At 39.6% G+C, this 24,440-nt stretch overlaps 1 protein-coding gene across 1 annotated transcript in view; it reads left to right on the top strand.

Annotated features, from left to right (window-relative positions):
* The window catches only part of COG6 (component of oligomeric golgi complex 6), a 132,132-nt gene extending 108,102 nt beyond the window's left edge, over positions 1 to 24,030 (top strand). Inside the window, exon 19 of the mRNA XM_007960205.3 lies at positions 23,859 to 24,030. Within this exon, the coding sequence (XP_007958396.3) occupies positions 23,859 to 23,970 (112 nt within the window). The 3' untranslated portion in view covers positions 23,971 to 24,030. The remainder of the gene's footprint in view (positions 1 to 23,858) is intronic.
* The last annotated feature ends 410 nt before the right edge of the window (positions 24,031 to 24,440 follow it).

Below are 24,440 nucleotides of genomic sequence, written 5' to 3' on the forward strand. Positions count from 1 at the left end.
AAGATCTAAAACTGTAAATCTCCAGAAGGAAATGTAGATGGCCTTATATTAGGTGACAGTTTCTTAAATATGACACCAAAAGTGCAAGCATGCAAAGAAAATATAATTTGGTTTTTATTAAAATTTTAAAATATATGCATTAAGGGACTCTATCAAGAAAGTGAAAAGACAACCCACCCAATAGTAGAAAATATTTGTAAGTTTTATATCTGACAAGAATCTGGTATCTAGAATATATATTCATCCCTTGGTATATATGGTTGTATACCAAAATCTGTACATACTTGAGTCTTAAAAACTGGCCCTGTAGAATCCATGTATATGAAAAGCCATTCCTCCATATATGCAGGTTTCACACCTTACGAGTACTGTTTTTTTTTTAATTTGCTTTGGTTGAAAAAAAAATTCATGTGTAAGTGAACCCACACAGTTCAAACCCGTATTGCTCAAGGATCGGCTGTGTATCCAAAATATAACTCTTGCAATTCAGCAATAAAAAGACAACCGAGGGCTGGCGTGGTGGTTCATGCCTGTAATCCCAGCACTTTGGGAGTCCAAGGTGGGCAGATCTTGAGGTCAAGAGATGGAGACCATACTATCCAACATGGTGAAACCCCGTCTCTACTAAAAATACAAAAATTAGCCGGGTGTGGTGGCAGGTACCTGTAGTCCCAGCTAATCGGGAGACTGAGGCAGGAGAATCACTTGAACCCAGGAGGCGGAGGTTTCAGTGAGCCAAGATTGCGCCACTGCACCTCAGCCTGGCGACAGAGCGAGACTCCTTCTCAAAAAAAAAAAAAAAAAAAAAAAAAGACAACTGAGCTGGACACGGTGGCTCATGCCTGTGATCCCAGCACTAGGTGAGAAGATTGCTTGAGGCCAGGAATTCAAGAGTATCCTGGGAAACATAGCAAGACCCCATCTCTACAAAAAAAATAATAATTTTGGGACATCAAGTTCTTCCTTGAAAAACAAAACAAAAGACAACTAAATTTTAAAGTGTGCAAAGTATTTGAATAGGTATTTAACCAAAGAAGATACACAGATAGCTAACCCTAACCCTAACATGAAAAAATGATCAACGTCATTAGTCATTAGGGAAATGCAAGTCAGAATCACAATGAGATTCTACTTTGCACATACCAAGGTGACTATAATGTTAGTAATTTCAGAAGCTGGTATGATGTGGAGAACTTGGAAGTCCCATACATTGCTGGTGGGGATGTAAAGTGGTACAACTGATGTGGAAAACAGTTTAACAAGCGGTACCTCAAAAAGTTAAGTAGAATTATGATATGACCTAGCATTTCTGTGCCTAGGCTTTTACCCAAGATAATTGAAAATTTATGTCTACACAAGACTTACGTGAATATTCATAGCAGCATTTATAATAACTGAAAATTAGAAACAACTGAAATGTCCATCAGATAATGAACGGATAAACAAAATGTGATCTATCTGTACAATGAAATATTATTCATTTATAAAAAGGAATGGACTACTGAAACATGCTTCAACATGGATGAATCTTGAAAACATTATTCTAATTAGAAGCCAAACACAAAAGGCTATATATAATTTGATTCCATTTTAATGAAATCTGCAGAATTGGCAAATCCACAGAGACATGAAAGTAGATTAGCAGTTTTCAGGGGATAGGGAGATGAACTGATCAGGAAGAGACTGCTAACAGGTACTTTTTGGAGTGATAGAAATGTCCTGGAATTACACAGTATGATGGTTGCATAGCATTGAGTATACTAAAAGCCACTGGATTGTGCTCTTTTTAAAATGGTAAATTTTATGTTATATGAATTTTTTCTCAAAGTAAATTGCAAATATAATGGAATTAAAACAGGCCAGTTCTCATGTCTTAATTGTGATCTTATTGTGGTTTTGTGATCTGATGGCCTCTTTTGAAAACTAGAAATTGAGGGATATTTTCCTTGAACCTGGCAATAGTACTGATATATAATTGTCCAGTCTTGGAATATTTATCAGTTTTTTTTATACACTATGGACTTTAAAATAAATATATAAGTGAAATGCAGAGTCATATAATAATACGGAATAATATTGAATACATATTTAGTTAAATATGCTGTTTAGATAATATTATAAATAGATAGGACTACATATGGTTACTTTGGGACTATAATTGTATTAAGCACAATTACCTATCATCTTGAAATTACATACTTACTTCACCTCTGAGAGAATGTGCTTTGGAAGATAGATAATATAATTATGTATTTTTGCAGGTCCAAATATGAAATTTCTATAAACTAGCTGAGAAATGAATGTAATATTAATAATTAGATTAATAACAGCATATTAGTCTATCAAATCCAACTAACCTTAATACCAGTGAATGTTAAAAATAAAACTTTCTTAGCACCGACAATTTAATAAGTAAAAATAAATGGTACTAAGCTTACAAAAATTAGCTAAATTGGGGAAATTGTTGATAGGGCCAAAAGTATTCACATGTTATATTTGCTTGCTTTGAGGGGACATAGCATCTTTTGGCAAAGTGTTACATTATTGTGAATTTAACAGTGAAAGTCTAAGCCAGTCTAGGATTTCAAAGTTTATACCTTTGCTACCAGGAAATTAATTTACTTAAATATACTCTTTTTTCCATCAATGTCAACATCTGAAATTCCACTGGAGAAGTATTAGCTTTGGCCTACTAAAAGCAAAATGACAAGAAGCAAGAGTGCAAGCCAGCATCAAAAGTTGGGTCTCCTGTGTTGAGATTGCCCTGAGTCTTTCTGGGGGTATCATCTATATAAGTCTAATTTTCGGGATTCAGGCAAAAGCTGGCCACTGTCATGCTAACTGGGCCTCCAGTGGAAAGTAAAATGATAATGAAGATTGAACTGAGGTAGAAAAATGAATTTATCTTAGAAGCTAAGTCTTAGAAAGGACACCAAAGATTTGATTAGTATTCCACATAATTGCCATACATATTTAACTGCAGACTCGGAATTTTCCTTGCTTAAAACTATTAGATTCTTTTACAAACAAAGATATAAGCAAGCTAAGCATTAAAAAGCCAAAAGGTGCTGCTAAAAAAGAAAATAAACAACAAAAACAGAAAGAACAACTCAATGTACCCTGCCTTTATTCTAAATCTTACAAAAAATAAAATAATTTCCCCACTGAGCTGAGTATTAATAGGTTAATATAACGGATCATATAATAACAAACCATAACAGAATTTGCATTTAACCAAAAAATATGCAAACACACTACTTTGATTTACCAAAAGACTCTCTGCAAGTGGTTAATCATTAGCTCTGGTGTTGCTCTTTGTAACCTCAGGTCTCTGGGGGATGGTGTAGAATTAGTATTGCTTTCTTCTTTCTGTGTGTGATAATAGTGGGGGAAGGCTAGTACCATCTCTGTCATATATCAAATTCCCATATGTGAATAAATTTATGTATTTTTACTGCACTCTTTTTATAGGTTTATTCATTCCTGGACCAACAACGAATGTCATTATTATAACTTTATAGTAAGTCTCAATATATGGCACAGTGCTTCATTTTCTTTTCTTCATCTGGAGTGTCTTAGCCATTCTTGGCTTTCTGCCATTCCACAAATAGCAATGTAAATTTGTCACTATAATAGAGAATCCACTTATATTTCTTCAACAGCTATTGGGAATATGGTTGGGATTACTTCAACTCTATGTATCAATTTGGGGAGAATTGATATCTTTATAAGATTAATCCAACTCACAGCATGTCAAAATTTCCCTATTAGGGTAGTTTTAATGTCCTTCAAAAACACTGTAATTTTCTTAATATATATCTAAGAAAACTTTGGTGTTTATTCCTAAGAAACTTACAGTTCTTGTTAAGAGTGTAAATGATATCTATTCTTAAGTTACACTTACAATTATTTGTTGCTGTATATAGAAATGGAATTGACTTCTATGTGCAGCAGTTGCAAACTGATATTCATATGCAGAAAGTGAAACTAGACCCCGAATGGATAAAAGACTTAAACGTAAGACCTGAAAGTATGAAACTACTAGAAGAAAACATAGGGGAAACACTTCAGTACCCTGGCCTGGGTGAAGTTTTTATGGAGAAAACCTCAAAAGCACAGGCAACAAAAGCAAAAATGGACAAATAAGATTATATCAAACTAAAAAGATTCAGCACAGTAAAAGAAATAATCAATAGAGTGAAGATACAACCTTCAGAAGATATTTGCAAACTATTCATCTGACAGGCGATTAATATTTAGAATATACAAGGACCTCAAACAACTGAGCAACAACAACAAAAAAAATCCAATTTTAAAAATGGGCAAAAGAGCCAAATAGACATCTCTCAAAACCAGACACAAGTGGCCAAGAGGTATATGAAAAAAAAAAAAAAAAAAACAAAGCTCAACACCACTAATCATCAGGGAAATGCAAACCAAAACCACAATGAGATATTACCTCATTTTGGCTACTATCAAAAAGAGAAAAAAATAGCAAATGCTAACAAGAATGCACAGAAATGGGAATGCATATGCTGTTGTAAATTAGTCCAGCCACTATGGAAAACAGTATAGAGATTCCTCTAAAAACTAAAAATAGAACTACCATATGATCCAGCCATCTCACTACTGGGTATATATCTAAAGGAAATTATGAATATGTTGAAGAGATATTTTATTTTTACTCCTATGTTTACTGCAGCACTATTCATAATAGCCAAGATATGGAATCAACTTGTGTCCTTTAACAGATGAGTCGATAAAGAAAATGTGGCATATATACACAAGGGAATACTACTTAGCCATTAAAAAAATAACAAAATTATCTCATTTGCGCCAACATGGATAAGCTTGGAGGACATTGTATATTTAGTGAAATAAGCCAGGCACAGAAATATAAATACTGCATGTTCTCAGATGGAAGATAAAAACATTCATCTCACAGAAGTAGAATATAGAATAGTTGATACTAGAGGCAGGGACATGTAAGGAGATGGTGGGGATAGTCAGGGGTTGTTTAATGGATACAAAGGTACAGCTAAATAGTAGAAAAATTCTAGTGTTCTATAGCACTGTAGGGTGACTATAATTAACAACAATCTATTATATATTTTCAAGTAGCTAGAAGAGAAGATTTTGAATGTGTCTGACACAAATTATAAACATTTGAGGTGATGTATATGCTGATTACCCTGTTAGATCATTACACATGGATACATGTATCAAAAATCACACTGTACCCCATAAATAATGTACAATTAAAAAATAAAGATGTGGAGTTGATTTTATATGTTGATTATAATAGATCCAGGCACCTTCGTAATATTATTTTCAGTGATTTTTCTTTGAGTTTTCTCTGTATAGATCTATTCGAGACAAAATAAGAGTTTTGTGTTTTTTTTTTTCTTTGACGCCTATGTACCCTTTATTTCTCTTTCTTTTCTTTTATGCTGGCTAGAACCTCCAGCAGAATGTTAACTAATAGCTATGATAATGGTTATTTTTCTTAATTCAGCTTTCACTATCTCACGATAAAGAATTATACTTGCTGTAAATTTTCAGCAGATAATCTTTATCAGAGAGGAAGTTATTTTGTATCTTACATGCTGTTATTAATTATCAATGGATGTTGAATTTTATTAAACCACTTTCAGAATCTACTGAGATGATCATTTCGCTTTTCTCCTTTATTTGTTAATGTGATAAATGATATTTATAATTTTCCTGGCCTTAAATCACTCTTGCATTCCCAAAATAAGCCTAAGTTGATCATATTGTTTTCCCTTTCTGTATAAATCACTGGATTTAGTTTTGTATGTTTTTGTATATTTAGTAGTGACCTTGCTAAATTTACTTATTAATTGTAAATTTTATGGAAGGAGAGGAAGCTTTCAATTGTTTGTTAGATATGTGTTTTGTAGATAAGCTTTATCAAATTAAGAAAATTCCTTTCTGTTCCTGGTGTGTCATGATTATTTTAAAGAACAAATAAGTATTGAATTTGATCAGTTTTTTTTCTGTGTCTATTTAGAGATAGATACAGAAAAATGATAGAGAATTCACTTATATTTCTTCAACAACTGTTGGGAAAATGGTTGGTATTACTTTGACTCTATGTATCAATTTGGGGAGAATTGATATCTGTGCCTCTCCCCTTTTATTTACTTAATATGGAGAATTTCAAACATCAGCCTTGCATTTCTGGAATAAACCCAGTGGTCATAATGTACTATCCTTTTTATATATCTTTTTATTTTATATGATAGCACTTCATTTAGGATCTTTGCATCTTTGTTCATGAGAAAGATTGCCCTGTAATTTTCCTTTCTTTAAAGGTCTTTGTCAGGTTTTGATAATATGATAATACTGGCCTCATAAAACAAATTGGGACATATTCTGTCTTTCTGTTATCTGGAAGAATGTAAGATTGTTGTTACTTCTTTCTTAAATATTTAGAAGGGTTTCAAGTAAAGCCAACTAAACCTGGAGATGCCTTTGTGGGAAGGTTTTTAATTAAAAATCCCATTTTCTAAATAGATGTAAAACTCTTTAGTTGTTCTATTTCTTCTTGGGTAAATTTTATTTTGCAAGGCATATGTCCATTTCATCTAAACGTTTTCGTCATAATGTTCTCCTTACTATCATTTTACTTTTTTAAGGTCTGTAGACGTAATATTGGTAATTTGTGTTTTCTTTCTTTTTTTCCTTGGGTAGTCTTGGAAGAATTATGGATTTTATTTATCCTTTCAAAGAACCTATTTTTGACTTGATTTTTTTTTTACTGTATATTTGTTTTCTATTTCATTTATTTTTGCTCTATATTTTTCTTTCCTTTTACTTTCTTGGTATTTTATTTTCTCCTCTTTTTCTCTTCCTGAAATGGAAGCTCATATTATTGATTTTCAGACCTTTTTCTGTTGTAATCTATTCATTTAAATAATGTGTTCATCTGTGTTTCTATCTAAGCACAGGTTTAGCTATATCCATAAACTTTTATATGTCATATTTTCATTACCTTTTACTTCAGAAGTGTTTGCTAATTTCCACTGTGATTTATTATTTGACTCATAGATTACTTAGCAATATATTTTCAAACATATGAATATTTTCTAGTTATTTTTATATTACTGATTTCAAGCTTAATTCCACTATAACCAGAAAATATATTCTGCGTATCAACCTTTTTATATTTATTCATAGTTGCTTTATGGTCCAACATATGATTTGTTTTAGTAAATTGTCCTTTTTAGATTTAGAAATAATATGTTTTCTGTAGTATTGGGTGCAGTGCTCTGCATATGGTAAAAGGATAAATTTTGTTAATATTGTTTAAATCATCTATAGCCTTTTTGATTTTTAATCTGCATGGTGTATCAGCTACTGAGAGATACTTGTTAAATACTTTATGATTGTGGATTTTCCTGTATTTTTAGTCAGTTTTTGCTTTATATGTTTTTAGGCTATTTCTATAAAATTCTATCTATTATGATTTCTTCTTTGAACTATGTGTTACTTAGAAGTATGTTCTTTGCATTTTTGCTATTAAAGTTTTTAGCAAGGAAATGAGGCAATCAAATTTGTTCCTTAAAAAAGAATCGCTAAGAGACTTCCTTCTGCCATGCCCTCTGATATCTCTTTCTGTCTCCTATTCCACAGTTTATAAAAATAAACTGTAGACTTACCAATTAAGCCAATCACTGATACTTGAATTACTGGCAGTTCCAATTGCTTTGATCCCATGGCAAATTAAGCAAATTCTCACAGCATATTGAGGCCTTATTCATATTGTTCACTTATCCTTCTCTCCCAAACCCTGGATTGGGTGACTTGGATTCTATTGGTTGGGACTGATTTTTGAATACTAGCATATGACTTTAATCTCTGAAAAATCTAGATATCTCATATACTAGAAATAATCTTATTTCACTCACTGAAATGACCTTAATCCCAAAATGTATTATGGTACTTAATCACATTAACAAGAATAAGCAAGTATGTCAGATTGATTTCCAGCTTTCGGTGTTTTAAGATAAAATGTGAATCCTTTTTTTAACCGTATGTTGCAACTTTCCTTCTAGATGGTTTCTTGAACAAAATAGAGCAGTTTTCTTACTGGGTAGACATTCTGCTTTAAAAATTATTCATAATCTGGAGTCTAAAGTTAATGTAAAACTCTGAGTTTGGTTTATATCCACTAGCCTCAAGGAAGGTTTCATAGAATGTTGGTGGTCGGCAAAGGAATTACTGGAATAAAAATATCACAGCTTCTGTGCTGTGTGCAGATACTTATTGAGTGTGATGAAGGAATTACTCTCTAACCGAGCACATATTCTGAGCAATTAGGCCAAGTGCCAAAACCATTAAGGCTCAAATGCCAAGTGCCTGTAGGGAGGGTTCTGTTACAGGATTTAGCAACCAACCCTTGGCTCACTTACCAGAGGGTGGCACTCCAGGCTTCCTGATAACTGTGCCAGCCTGGCTGAGACTCAGCAGCTGCCACCCAGCCACTTCTGGCTTCTGGACCCTCTCCCCAATACTGCCTCTGTCTCCACCCTTCTTGCCCATCTGCCCTCCATCTGCCTGTCAATTGAGCAATGGCTACACAGTTGGGGACACCTTACATGTTGAGTCGTGACTCCCAGCTAACACATTGCATTCACCTTCCCTGTTCCTCCACCACCTACCAACACTTCTCCTGCTTGGCAACTTGAAAGGAAAGGGTTGCCAATTTCTGTTGCATAACATTTCAGGGGCCTCCATTCAGAGGCTTCTGGAGTATCCTGGCACTCAAGGAAACTGGGCATGGAGGTGGAGTAGGGAGAGCCACTCAGAGGATTCTGGGCATCCAGTCACCCCTGGCCCATTCCCAAAAAAACCTGGGGGAACAAGAGTAGCCTTTGTAACTCTGAATTTCATCAAGATGAGCTGAAATCTGGTTCTGTCATTTCCCCATCCTACCCCATCCCATACTACTCCCTCCTAACCCCATCCCAAAACCAGAGCAGTGGAATATCTTAACAATTTAACTTTTATCCAGAACTGAGGCTCTTTATTTGTTAGAACTAAGCATTTGGTCCAAGATTTTCTAATTCTTTCTGTGGGAACTTGAATCAGCACCCCCTCCCCAAGCTCCCACAGAAGAAGCAGATGGGGATCTTGGCAAGGTTTGGAAGTCCAGGACTTGGACAGGTTGAGAGTTCTATTTGCCAGGCTGAATTGCTTGTAATTAAAAAGCTTATCCTCCTACTTTTTTGCACTTCTGAACTTATCTGAAGAATCAACAGAGTATTTAATCATGCATAGAAACAAATCTGTGCATATAAGTGAAAATCTGCATTTAAAGGCAGGTGCTTACCAGCAGAGATGAGTCACATAAGCTGGTTAGGGTGAATTTAAGCTCTCTCATGTTGACTTGACATTTCTTGTTTTAAAGGGTGATGGGGTATGATCAGCGTTTTGTGTACAGGTTAGGGCTGGGGTATGGAACCCTCTACCCCCTTCCTTCTCTATTTGCTTCCTTCATCTCCTTGCCTAAGCTATGCCTACAATAAGCACTCTGCATATTTTGGGTCTTGTTAGTGACACTTACTGAGACCAGATTGTTAATGTTTATCTGCTTTCTACAACAGAAAATAAAATAACTCATTAGTCTTGACATTTTAATGTGTGAGGGTTTTGAGACAAAAATTAATTTTGCTCCTTCCGGACTAAGTTGTGCTAATTGCCAGATTGTACTCATGTTAGGAAACTGAGAACAAAGTGAAGCATGACCACTTGAGGCTCTTGAGATAATGAGAGTTCTAGGTTATTGTCAGAAATTACTGATTTTTTCTTGAAAATATTTTAAAGGAGGTAAGTAGGTGACATTTTTCTCCCTTTAGGAGTTCTTATAGGGGGCATTGATGATTTTCAGAGTGGGAGTGGAGGTGGCAGTGGCAGGAAACATTGTAGTTTATGTACCACATGTCAGCAAAGAAGAGCGTTCTCTCTGTGTGTGTTAGTGGTGGGAGCATTTACTAAATCTAACCAAAGCCTGATTGTGTTCAAACTTTCAGGGAAGGCGCAGAAGATGTTACTTGTATGGGCTCCCTTACAGGGTGATAAAGACTTCTGTGGCTGCTTGGAAGTATTTCACCCCTGCAGTCATGCTCCTGTCACTCAGGCCAACAGCCTCAAATCCAGCTCTGAATCTGCCATGAAGGCAACTAGACATGAAAAGTCCCAATTTTACAGCTTGCTCTGGTAGCCATGCCAAGGTGAACTAGAGACAGCAAAGGGATAGAAAAGCATTCCTAACCTGGAGCTTTGATTTTAAAAATGGAGACCCGCTGGCAAAAGATGAGACTTGGTTACATTTAGTCGGCCCCAACTCTGAGTTGTCGTTGCACAAGAGCAGCCACAAGCCGGGGAGTTCCACATGCTGTCCATTAGGAACCAGGGTCTCTTCTATCTAGGTGGCACTGCCAGGCACTCTCAGATCTTACCCGCTCACATTCATGTATGTAACTTCTCTTTCTTGCAGTTTAACACACATGTCTGTCTATCTCTTTCACACTCACACACAATGAGATTTAGTAACCCATTTTAATGAGGCAATTATATTTTAACTCTATTATGTCCAATTATGCACTCTTTTAAATTGCCTCAGCTGGAGTGCTCTGGTGTTGATATCTCACTGGCACTTACTTGCTGGTCCCTAGGGACCAGCTGGGCAGCTGAGCCCTGAACACTGCCACTCCTCCTGGCCCCTACTGCCACTCCACAGGTGGCTTAGCGCTGCCACAGGGCAGGGACAATTGCCATTTCCTGGCCCACCCAGAGGAGCTCTTGATTGCTGTGTGGGTGGCCTAGATCTTTCTCATCTGCTTTGCTATACCGGCAGGATGGTTTATCCAGGGCTAAGAGCCCCAGGTAGTCCTCTAGCTTGGAGGGGCCAGAAAAACAAACCTGGGTAATCATAGCCATGCCCTTGATCTGATGTTTTTTTCTTTTTAGTCATCTAGGCTTTAGGTTCCTGGGGGTGGGAGTGAGAAGCAGAGACTCCCAACACACTCATCTTCATACTACCTTTGCAGTCAAGTCTCAGTGGTAAACTTTTAAGAAGAAAGTTGTAATTATGTGATATCTGTTTCATTTAAAATAATATATAATACTATTATATTTTAGCCACAAAGCAGGCACCTATAGACTTCACTACTCAACTTAATAACTGGAATGTTTCAAATACTCTTGTATCTACCTGTGCGTATGTATCCCACCCCCTGCCTACCATCAGAGGGAAGCATTTGCTTGAATTTTGTCCTGACTTTCACTTGATTTTTTTAAGGTTTTATCACATATGTATGTGTCCCTATTCATTATTTTTTAGTTTTGCATATTAAGGTAATATTATTCTGTAGGTAGCCGTTCTGTAATGTTTTTTCCTCACTTAACATAATGTTAAGATTCATCTCTGCACCTCTATGGAGTTGTAGTTCATTTATCTTCACTGCTGTATAATCCACTGTGACAAGTTAGTCACCCTCCTGTCCACAGAATGTCTGAGCTTTTCTAAAGTCTTTTGTTTCTTTAGCATTGTGAACAATGCTTCCATAACATTCCTATGTACACATACTAGTGTAATGCATGAGAATCTCCCTACCTTGGAGTGAAATTTCTAGGTTACAGAATATGAGAATGTTCAAGATTATAAGAGAGTGCCAAATTGTTTTTCAGAGTGGTTGAACCAACTTATACTTTCTCCAGCCAGGCAGTTGCAGTTTTCCAGATTACCACCATGTTCTGTGTCCAATGCGATATTAAGAGTACATTTAGAAATGAATTCCAGCTGTTGGCTGTGAGACCTTGGAAAAATTACTTGCCCTCTCTAAGCCTGTTTTCTCATCTGCAAAGGTAGGAATTATAAATTGCATTAAGGTATAGGTTTATTGTGAGAACTAAAATAATCTGTGCAAAGCCAAATAATCTAGTACAGAGCTAGATAGACAATAGTGTCCATCAATTATTAGAAATTATTATTTTATGTTAAAACTGAAGTTAAGAGTAGAGGGAAATAGTTGAATACAGTACTGCTATAGTCTCAAGGTTTCTGTCCCCCCTGAAATTCATATGTTGAAACCTAACCCCCAAGGTAATGGTATTAAGAGAGCGGGGCCTTTGGTTGATGATTAGGTCATGTGGCTGGATCCCTCGTGAAAGGGTTTTGTGCCCTTATAAAATGGGCATGAGAGAGCTTGTTTGCCTCTTCCATCGTGTGAAAGGTCTCATCTTTGAAGCAGAGAGCAAGCCCTCACCAGACTCTGAATCTGCTGATGCCTTTGATCTTGGACTTCCCAGCCCCTAGAACTGTTAGCAATACATTTCTATTTATAAATTACCCAGTCTAAGGTATTTTGTTAAGCAGCCTGAACTAACTAAAACAAGTAGCTAACATCTAGCAGTCATGCTGTTGAACTCTTTACCTTATAGTACCACACACAATTTAAATCTGTCCTGCAAAGAAAATTAGAAATCAGTATCAGAAAGTAAAAATATTCTCTGGTTCATATCACAAGTGGCAGGCAGTTTGGTAATTTATCTAATTAACATCCACAACTACTACTATTGTCTTACACATATTAGTTGGGTTTTCTTTTTGGGCTCCAGTGGAATGCCACTGACCTCAGCACTCCAGGAGACAACACATGTCACACGAAGACTCCCTCACATTGATAGAGGTGTCCTTAGAGACAGCTAACAGGGATGCTAAGAGCATCCAACATTTCCACAGAGCCTTCACAAAGCACATTCATGTATGGCCTCTCATCAGCCTCCTCACTGAGGTCCTCAAAGTTACATGTAATTTCTCATTTCATTTTTACAGATAAAGCAGCAACAGTAAGAGACAATTAAGTATTTGTCTTATATGACAGAAGCTTGACTGAAACCCAGGTCTTCTGTCACTGGATCCAATTTTTTTTTCCACTGCCTCACCCTGCCCCCTGTATTATGCTCCATAGTACATGTTTATCGTGTTTATTCATTTTTCCTTTCAATGCTGTTTAATTTAATCCATTTGATTAAAAAGATAAAGAAATCCATTTGTGTTTCCAGAGGTGGCTATAGCCATTAGTCAGAATACTGAACAAAGTTCACTGTCAAATTTGCTTTAAGAAGAATGGTGCAAGAATTAATTGTGAAAGGCTTATTTGAAATGAAAAAGGCCTAAGATCACGGGCTTTCATTTCTCCCAATCAAGTTTTAATTACTGAAAAGTTTAGTAACAACTGAAGCGTGTAGTTACCACACTCTTTATTGCCAAGAGGTTTTTTTCAAAAGAACTTCCACTGCCTCATTGCCTTCTCTTCTTGTTTCTACAAGACCTCACTTGATAACATTAATTGTCTTTTTAGTGTTCACTTTCATTAAAGAAAACCCTACATTCTCTGGGGCTCAAGCATTAGCTGCTCCTCATTAGCTGCTCCTCATGTCATATAAGTAGCTGCAGATCAGGTCCATGCAGACACGTGTGGCACTGCTGAGCACTGCCACCCCCTCCCACATCAGCAGGAAGAAAGCCTGCCACTGCTTAGGGTCATTCCATACAAGGCTGATGGGCAGGGCCACCAATTCCCAACAACTTAGGGCCTGTCCTCTGTGTATGACTCAGCAGGTAACAGATCCAGCCATCTTTCTGGCTTGTTTCCCACAGGTACTGAAAGGCATTTGCTGTGTTTAAGTCATCCTATAAGATTTCTAAGCACTTCTTTATCCATCATCTCCACACTAGACAAGAATAGCCACGTGTGTGTCCCAGAGACACCTGGAGTTATAGTGAGGGGTAACTGGTGGCTCACCCGCTGCCCAGGGCTCCCCAGGGAGACCCGGCCCTGCGCTTTCTGACTGGACTCTGGAGTCAGAGTCAAGGAAGTGCCTTGGCACAGGAGGACGGTCCTCTGCAGGAGGACAGTCATGGTTCCATCTGTCATTTGGGCTGATGCCTTGGCAAAGTACATTTAACTCTACTGGCCTTTTCTTACTTGCCTGAGGAAGATAATACAAATATATAGTCTACCCACCTCACCAAATTGTTTTGAGCATCCCCGAAAATAATAACGTGAAAGCTTAATCGTATAAAGTAACTGAAAAGCACATATGATCGTATGGTTATTAAAAATGGCCATGGTCCCATCTCATACCCCTGCCTGATTCACTTTTTCATTTATCCATTCAACACCTTTCTTTTTTTTTTTTTTTTTTTTTTTTTTTTTTTGAGACAGAGTCTCGCTCTGTCGCCCAGGCTGGAGTGCAGTGGCCGGATCTCGGCTCACTGCAAGCTCCGCCTCCCGGGTTTATGCCATTCTCCTGCCTCAGCCTCCCGAGTAGCTGGGACTACAGGTGCCTGCCACCTCGCCCGGCTAGTTTTTTGTATTTTTTAGTAGAGACGGGGTTTCACCGTGTTAGCCAGGATGGTCTCGATCTTCTGACCTCGTGATCTGCCCGTCTTGGCCTCCCAAAGTGCTGGGATTACAGGCTGGAGCCACCGCGCCCAGCCCATTCAACACCTTTCTAATGCCTGCCAGGTTTCTGGCGCTATACTTGGTGCTGGGGGAAAAGCACTGAGCAAGATACATATCTTCCAAGGGTACAAGATAGGGGTGAGAAGGCTGAAGCCTGGCACAGAGTAGAAATAAAACTGCCGCTGTCTCATTCAAAAACTGCCTTCCAAATTAAGTACAAAGGCCTAGGCCTCCCTTCCAGGTCTTCCCTAGCAAGGCCCTGCCCTGCTACTCCAGTTCTGGTGTTGCTCCTCACAACAAGCTTGGTGTGATTAGAACCCAGAGCATGTATCGGAAGATATGTGTTCTCTGAACACATCTTGTGTTTCACCTCTGCTCACACTGTTTCCTGAAATGTCTTCCCTTGCTGCAGTTTTGCTTAAACTCTTACAATAGTTTATCAAACTTTTCCTGATTTCCTCTCCTGACCCACTGATGCTTCTCCTACCTCTGAGCCTCCAGAATATATTGTACCTGCTTCACATCATAATTCTTTGCATATTTTATTCAATAAACATCTCTTGAGTCCTATCACGTGCCAGGCATTTGACTCAGCACTAAGCATTCTATGTTAAGCCAAACAGACATGATTCCTGCCCTCAGGGAGCTTGTAGTCTTTATTTCTTCAGCTCTCCATTGTTTGAGGGTGGGGGCTGGAGCTTTCTCGTCTTTGTGTTCTTTACAGGACACTAGCATCTGAACATCAGTTGAATTGACTTGGTCTTTTAAAGTTAGAGAAGCTGTCAGTAAACACCTGACGTAGGCTTTCCTAAAGTTCCCTGGCACCATGGAGTCACATCACTTATCATCTGTTTCCTGGCCTAGGGGCTCTTCTCAGACTCCCTGTGCTGGCCTGAGAGCTCAGTTCTTGACCTTTTAAGGATGGTCCAGGTAGCCAAGTACTTGATTTTCCTTATGGTCTCTTTAGGAAACAGACATCCTTCTTCCAATTACCTTGGGCTCTCTTGCCCCCACTGAGGAACTGAAGGCTTTTACAGGACCTCCAAATGTTCCAGCCAGAGGCTCCAGTTGCAGAGCAGTTGCTAGCTGGTGAAGACCTGCCCTCCTGCCACTGTCTGTGGGGACTATCTTCTTTTGGAACATTTGCCATTTTGGATCACCAATTTGGGGTCAGGAGCTTTGTATATTTTATGTCTCCTAACATCAAACTAACAAGGTAGACGTGGGTCTCCCTGTTTATTAGTCGAGAATCAGAAGGGCCTTAGAGATGGAGGGACTTGCCCCAGTGGCACAGCAAGATCAAAGCCATTTCTATCCACCCCCTGCTCCTCTTACCTCTCCACCTTCCTTCCGTCCTAATGCCAGGAAGGGAAAAATAGCCCATCTGTCTTCAAGGCAGCCAGAGGGAGGAGGTGCCTTCCAAGGGTGCAGGTCATTTGGGGTATTTACAAACACATTTATTGGGAAGAGGCTTAGGCCTAAATGGAAGCCACAATAGGCACTTTGCAAATCAGCTTTCATGGTAGTGTGAGGGGAAAGATCTTTACATGATCTTAGTCACTGGAGATTGTCTATTTCTGATACTTCTGACAAAGAGAAAGATAATTTGTGCCATTTTTGCATGTTTAACAACCAAACAGGCAGGGACACCATAATTCTCAATTATTAGAAACTGATTATGTTTCTACCTCTGTTTCAGTTAGAACAAGAGGAAAACAAAAGCCCTGAACTGAAGAGTGAATGATTTTAGATTGGCAGCACCCATTTAGTAAAAGAGCTGGGCCACTGTCACTTAGGAGTTACTCTGTTTGGAGAGAAAAATCACTGGAATGTAGAAACTCTGTCCCAGCCTGACTCCCATCAGGATTCTTTTAAAGCTAGTAGTTTTGTGGAAATAGGTTAATTATTTTTTATGACTTAAGTTCTGTCCACCTCATAATCAGCTTCTTATTGCTTAAAAGTCAATGCATTCCTTAGAATAAGAAATGCTGTGGATAGCACATGTAAAACCTATCATGGTGTACTCTAACTGGTCCAGATGGAAATGAAAATTACAAACATATTGACACTTTTGCTTTTTTTTCCCCCAATCATGTCTAAATACTGACTGAAATAAACCTAGAAATTAATCATAAAAGGGAATGTGAAGGTTGGCGGACGTTTGGTTAGAAATCCATAGGAGTGTGTGGTGTGGGCTGACTGTAGAGGCTTCGAAACTGCCCGACAGTCACAGATCAGGATGGTCAAATTGCAGGAAATGACCAGCTGACTGCTTCCCTGACTATATTTAAGGGGCAAATGAGGGCATGCTATTTATAGGATGCTCATCAATAAGCCCCAAGTTCATAGCTGCCAAAGGAAACCTTAGTCTTGACTTTCAAAGTCTTCCACATTATTATTTCCCAAACCGCATATGATTTTAAAACTTTATGAAGGTAATATACATTTTGAAGGCTTATTTTTGCCAGTGAAAAATCATTTTTTCCCCCAAATTGTTAGGCCAGTTGTTTCTGGTGTTTACAGAAGAGTATAAGATACTTACTAAATGTTGTTTTAGAAAACAAATTTGAGAACTATATTTAGTATTTGGTACAACTGATGCTCAAAAACTCTTTGGTGGTGGTGGATATTTAAAAATTTCTTTTCACTTCTATAGACTTTTATGCTGGTTCTTTTGTAAGTCTTTTTGTTTATAATTTACTTTTATCAGTAGTTTGGAGCAGAATTTTAAATATTTTTACATCTAGGTAGTTCACAAAGATGGAAAAAAATGTCTTTTTTGTTGTTGTTGTTTTTGTTTTTTCTTTTAAGACAGAGTTTTGCTCTGTCACCCAGGCTGGAGTGCAGTGGTGCCAACTTGGCTCACTGCAACCTCCACCTCCCAGGTTCAAGCAATTCTTCTGCCTCAGCCTCCCGAGTAGCTGGGACTACAAGTACACACCACCACGCCAAGGTAATTTTTGTTATTTTTAGTAGAGACAGGGTTTCGCCATATTGGCCCAGCAGGTCTCAAAATTCCGACCTCATGATCCACCTGCCTCAGCCTCCCAAAGTGCTGGGATTACAGTTGTGAGCCACTGCTGGCCAGAAAAAAATTTCAAAGTTTATATTTTCACACCGTTGCAAAATCACTGTGATTATATTCAGAAAATTCTGAGAGATTGCAAATTTATTATTAATAGTTGCACTAAATAGGCTATAAAAATGCAAAGCTACAAAAATGACAATGAAATATCAACACTCAGGCAGGGGAATGGGCATTTCCATTGCTCATTACTCTCCCAGCCTTGGAGGAAGTTCCGCTTTTGCTAGGAGGCTGTCAGGCATCATGGGTGGGTGTGTCTGCTCTGGAGCCAGGCCTGGCCCAGAGGTCCCATTTTGTCTGTCATCTGTTACCTGAGGTAAGTTACTCTGGGAAACATAACCTATTTTGTCTCGGTTTCCTCATTGGTCAGGTGAGGGTAATGACGTTGTGACTCAAATAAGTTAAGACAGGTAAAAACTGTAGAACAGTGGAGGGCACAAAATCAACATTCACTGGATGTTAGCTGTTCTTATTTTCATTATAGTTATGTTTCTAGGATTAAATTTGAGAAAAAGAAAAAGTATACAACAGCTCAGTTTTCTGCAAACACTCTACCCACTTGGTATAATGGGAAAAGTTCTAGATGAAGAATGAGGACATCTGGGATCCAGTCCTGACTTTGACTTTCAGTAGCCTTTGACCTTACTATTCATCCTGGGTTTTGGTTTCCTCATCACTAAAACTGAGGGGGGTTGTACAGGAGGCTCCCTGCTCCCATTGACCCCTCACATCCTATGACCTTGCTTGAGTGACTCACAAAGCCCTAATAACGTAGTTCTTTTTCATGTAGTTTTACATGTTAATACAATACTAAAACAAATTAAAGCATCCGGAATTCAGCTACAGTAAAAGCTGGAAATATCCTAAAATAATCTTCCAGAGATACATCTGAAATATCTTTTTTTTTTTTTTTTTTTTTTGAGACGGAGTTTTTCTCTTGTTGCCTAGGCTGGAGTGCAATGGCGGGATCTCCGCTCACGCAACCTCTGCCTCCCAGGTTCAAGTGATTCTCCTGCCTCAGCCTCCTGAGTAGCTGGGATTACAGGCATGCGCCACCATGCCTGGCTAATTTCATATTTTTAGTACAGATGGGGTTTCTCCATGTTGGTCAGGCTGGTCTGGAACTCCCTACCTCAGGTGATCTGCCCTCCTTGGCCTCCCAAAGTACTGGGATTACAGGTGTGAGCCGCAGCACCCGGTTGAAAGATTTTTTTTAAGGCAAAATTCTGATCAACAAAGAGCTGGAAAAACATAACTACATTTTAAAAGCTAAAGAAAACAACTACAAAAGAATAGTGAGAGGTGACAATGTGCCAGCAGCCCTCACTCTCAGCGCCTCCTCAGCCTCCAGCCTCGGTGTCCACTCTGACGGCACTTGAGGAGCCCTTCAGCCTGCCACGGCACCGTGGGAGCCCCTCTCTGGGCTGGCTGAGGCCGGAGCCTCCTCCCTCTCTGCTTGCCGGGAGGTGTGGAGGGAGAGGCGTGGGCGGGAACCTGGGCTGCGCACTGCACTCGCTGGCCAGTGCAAGTTCCAGTGGGTGCGGGCTGCGCGGGCCCTACACTGGGAGCAGCCAGCCCAGGGCAATGAGGGACTTAGCACCCAGGCCAGCAGCTGCAGAGGTTGCACCTGGTCCCCCAGCAGTGCTAGCCCGCTGGCGCTGCACTCAAATTCTCGCCAGGTTTAGCTGCTTCCCCACAGGGTAAGGCTTGGGACCTGCAGCCCGCCATGTCTGAGCTCCCCCTGCGGTGGGCTCCCCCGCGGCCTGAGCCTCCCGGAGGGGTGGAGGGGCGCCGCCTCCTGCTCCGTGGTGCCCGTTCCCATCCACAGTCCAAGGGCTGAGGAGTGCAGGCGTGGCTCAGGACTGGCGGGCAGCTCCGCCTGCAGCCCCGGTGCAGGATCCACTGGATGAAGCCAGCTGGGCTCCTGAACTGGATGGGGACTTGGAGAACTTTTATATATAGCCAGAGGATTGTCTGTACACCAGTCAGCACTCTGTCTAGCTCAGGGTTTGTGAATACACCAGTTGGTACTCTGTGTCTAACTAGCGTAGTGGAGACTTGGAGGACTAGCACTCTGTGACTCTGTGTCTAGCTCAGGGTTTGTAAATGCACCAGTCAGCACTCTGTGTCTAGCTCAGGGTTTGTAAATACACCAATCAGCACTCTGAGTCTAGCTCAAGGTTTGTGAATACACCAATTGGTACCCTGTAGCTAACCTAGTGGAGACTTGGAGGACTAGCACTCTGTGACTCTGTGTCTAGCTCAAGGATTGTAAATGCACCAATCAGCACCCTGTGTCTAGCTCAAGGTTTGTAAATGTACCAATTGGTACTCTATCTGGCTAACTCTGTATCTAGTTAACTAGCACTCTGTGACTGTGTGTCTAGCTCAAGGATTGTAAACGCACCAATCAGCACTCTGACGAAACAGAGCAGTCAGCTCTCTGTAAAATAGGCCAATCAGCAGGATGTGGGTGGGACCCGATAAGGGAATAAACGCAGGCTGCCCGAGCCAGCAGTGGCAACCCGCTGGGGTCCCCTTCCACACTGTGGAAGCTTTGTTGTTTCGCTCTTTGCGATAAATCTTGCTGCTGCTTACTCTTTGGGTCCACGCTGCTGTTATGAGCTGTAACACTCACCACAAAGGTCTGCAGCTTCACTCCTAAAGCCAGCGAGACCACGAACCCACCGGGAAGAACAAACAACTCCAGATGCGCTGCCTTTAAGAGCTGTAAAACTCATCACCAAGGTCTGCAGCTTCACTCCTAATAGCGAGACCACGAACCCACCAGAAGGAAGAAGCTCCAGACACATCTGAACGTCTGAAGGAACAAACTCAGGACACACCATCTTTAAGAACTGTAACTCTCACTGCGAGGGTCCGCGGCTTCATTCTTGAAGTCAGTGAGACCAAGAATCCACCAATTCTAGACACAGTAGTGTCAGCGCTTTCCTTCCAGTGTTTAGCTTTGTTTCTAGGAACTCTGAGACGAAAAAGGAGAGGCAGAGGAGGGAGGAGGAGTAGGCAGAAGGGGAGCAAGAGAAAGTACAACTTGTGTGTTATGTGTGGTTGTTATTTTAAGGAAGTTTATTCTGACCAATTTTATCCAAAGAATAAATCAACAAACACCCAGAAGCAATCTGCCCTAAATTTTTTATCTCCAATATAGACCTAATCAGAAGAATCAGGTTGTGTCAAAAAAGTTTCCAGTAAAATGGCCGTCTCTGTCTTCTCCATTGTTGTTGTTAGATATTAGCCCTTCTGATTTTGCACAGTCCCCTTGCCTGGTAATGTTAGCTAAGTAAATATTAATACTGTACACTTTTCCTTTGGAAAATGAAGGAGAACAAATGGGAAAAGATGTAACAAATGTTTTGCGGCCCTGTTATAAATATTTTATGAATGAATCAGAGAAATTGAAGATGAAAAAAGCCAACTAATTCAGCCAGTACCCTGGTGTCTACTGTTGTATTCTTTCAAGCAGTTTGTCTGGTCTGGTCTATAGTGACTCAGGTTATAGGGAATTTACCACTTCTGTCGAAGCTGCTTTCGTAGTGGGGACTATGTAGCTGCTAGGAAAGTTTGTCAAATTCCCCTTGCTTTTGTTTAGTTTTCTCATCAGTCTCATTTAATTTTTTTTATTTAATTACTTATTTTTAGTGTCTTTAGATTCTTGATTTCTACGTGTCTTTTCTATTTCTTTCTTTTTTTGTTCATTCAGCTTTTCTCTCTCTAGTTGTTACCAGGAAGAAACCAAAACAGCTTTTTGGCTTGTGGATAGGTGAGAAGTAACAATTGGTTCCATCACCAAATTAACAACAACACTTGCTACGTCAAGTGTTAGGCTAAGTACTTTGCATACATTATCTAATTTATTAAGCACCTTCTTTTTGCCAGACACTGAGAAGGCAAAGTTAAATATGACCCTGCCACTGTTGGCAGGGGCTTATAATGTAGTAGGGGAGAGAAGCATTCAAACAGATAGTGTCAACACAGCATACTCATTGTGGGGGGCTATTTTCAGAGTATCCTGGAGCACAGAGGGTGGGGTCCACTCCAGCAGTGAAGAGCAAGGAATGAGGGCAGAGGTCAGGTGGTGTGGGAGGGCGATACCTCAGGTGAGTTGACCAATAACCTGATTCCTGTAAGAATAAAAGTTAACTAGGTTAGAAGATGGGGGTGTGGAGCTGGAGAGGATAGCTACTTGGGAAACTACATAAAGTTCAATGTTATGAGGTTGAAAAATGTGAGAAGTTTTGGAAGATGAGGTAGGCCAGGGACAGAAACTGGCCAGGTTTGTATTACCTGGTAGAAAACTTGAACTTTGCTTTGCATTTTAAGAACAGAAATAAGGCTGCCATGTGAACAACACACAGGAGGGTCAGCAGAGAGACTGGCATCTGTCCTGGTGAGGGATCATCAGTGTTGGAATCCCAAAGTCAGGTTAGCCAGCTCTTCTTGGTTGGAGTATCTTTAAGGCCATCTGGTCTGGCTCTAAATGACTAGGAAATTACTCATCATGTGTCTTCTAACTCTCTGAGTACATATTTCAGTTTTCTTGATGCTGAAAAAAGGGTAGTAGGGAATGTATGTTTGCTGTAGCCAATGGGGTTATGTCAAATAACGGTTACTTATTGACAGTAGTCTAACAATTTCTGGGAAGACTAATGTGTTCCTAACTGCATATGTGGGAGAGAAACAAGAACTACCATTTACTGAATATCCACTCTGTGCAAAGCCCAGTGCCATGGGCGTTAACATTCATGGTATCAGCAAGGTGGCAGCAAAGAGTCAATCTTCTGAGAGTTAAGCAGTCCTAAATCAAAACATTATGGGAAATAACTATGTGCAGAAGTTATCCTGCCTAAGAGATGAGTTGCTTATATTTTCCTCCCAGCCTAAAAGCAATAGTTTATCAAAAATGGTTAATACTTGAGGTTGATAGATTTAATACATATCCAATTTGGGTAAGGTGACTATGGTGTATTCTCAGGACAGGAAGGACCCTAAAGGATGCTATAATCTGACTAATTATAATTGTAACAGCCTTCTCTGAAATAATGTGCTAATAGAAAGGTAGTGTCTACCTAGAGCCTAGAAAAGGCAGCATAGAGCAAAAGGCCTTGACCAGCATTAATTCATAACAACCAATGAAAGAAGTGACTACCTAGCTCATGTGCATTGTTGATTTCTAAGTGTCTAAAAACACATCAGAATTTCCTGCAGCTTAGATAAAACATTTACTGAACATTTATTGCCAGAATCTGAGCTAATCTCCTTAGTATCAGGAGAGGGTATAGCAGTAAAGTGTAGACTCTGCCTTCAGACCCCCCTTGACTTTGCCACTCAGAAGCTGTATTAGTTATCTATGAATACAGAACAAATTATTCAAACTTAGTTATTTAAAACAATATTATTTCACAGTTTCTCTAGGTCAGAGATTCAGAAGTGGCATAGTTGGGCAGTTTTGCCTCAGGGGCTATCTTGGTTGTTGTCATCTGAAGGCTTGACTGGGTCAGGAGGGGAACCACTGCCAGGGTGGCTCATCCACATGGCTGACACTTTGGTCTGGTTTTAGTCCTCCACTTGTGGGCCTCCACACAGGCTGCCTGAGAGTCTTCACCAGATGATGCCTGGCTTCCTTGAAAGTGAGAAATCCATGAGAAAACCAGGTAGAAGGGGTAATGTCTTACATCCTAGCCTAAGAAGCACGTGCCCTACTTCCACCATATTCTTTTGATTAGAATTGAATCTCTAAGTCTGGTTCAAATCAAGGGAGAAGGAAAATTATATTCCACTTTTTGAAGAGAGGAGTGTCAAAAAATTTGCGTGCTACTGTAAACTGTCACACTATGTGACCTTGAGCAATCTATTTAAAACCTTTATGCTCCCATTTTTTCACCAGTAAAGTAGAAATAACATTAGTATCTGCTTTATAGAGTCGTAAGAATAAAATAAATCAATGTAAAGAGCTTAGAACAGTGCAGAGTATATGGTAAGTGCTTTCAGTAAGTATTAGCAATGATGCCGATTACTAATTCTATTCTGAGTCTGTTTGACCTGTGATAGAGCTAATCCAGAGACAAGAACAAAAGATGCTGGCATCAGTCATGGGTGTCCCTTAAATTGATCATTCCTATAAGCAGAGGTGTTATCGCCACATCATCCTATTGGGCTTTGCAGAACCTGGTTACTGTTTTGCCTAGGCTGCGGATCCAGGACAGGCAGCATACATTCTTCTGTGTCACAAAGCCTTGTTTTTCTTTTCTCATCAGAGGAAGTGGTCTGGAAAAGTGCCAGCCAGGCTATGTGACTTCTCAGGTTCAACATCATGGAGATGAGAAAGACCAAATGGCACCCAGGGTCCTGCTGAAATCAGAGGCATAAATCTCAGCTGGAACCATGAGGAGCCATTCAGGAACCCTTGAATAGATCCTTTCAGATTCTTAGTGTGGCTTCATTGAACAAAGACCTCTCCAGGGTTCTGTCCTAAAGTCACCTCAGAAAGCTGTGTCTCTGACATCACAGGAAGGGGACCCAGGGCCAGAGATCACTTCAGAATCATTCACCTCAATTGCACCTCTGAGAATTGAGCTATCATGAACAAACATTACAAGAATGCTCAAGAATCTGGCTACCAAATAGTCCACAGAGATATTGTCCTAAATTAAATAAAATGAAAACATTTATTAGGTACCTACTCTAGGCAAGTCACAGTATTTCTTAAATTGGAAGCAACTTGCTGATGGATGAAGAATGAATAGGATTTTAACCCATGGAGGACCTAAAGAAAATGATTGCGATCTGCTCCAGTCAAAGTCCACAGTGACATTCCAAGAACATGTGTCAGGAAGTTG

The sequence above is a fragment of the Chlorocebus sabaeus genome, chromosome 3 (genome assembly GCF_047675955.1).
Source record: "Chlorocebus sabaeus isolate Y175 chromosome 3, mChlSab1.0.hap1, whole genome shotgun sequence".
NCBI lineage: Eukaryota > Metazoa > Chordata > Mammalia > Primates > Cercopithecidae > Chlorocebus > Chlorocebus sabaeus.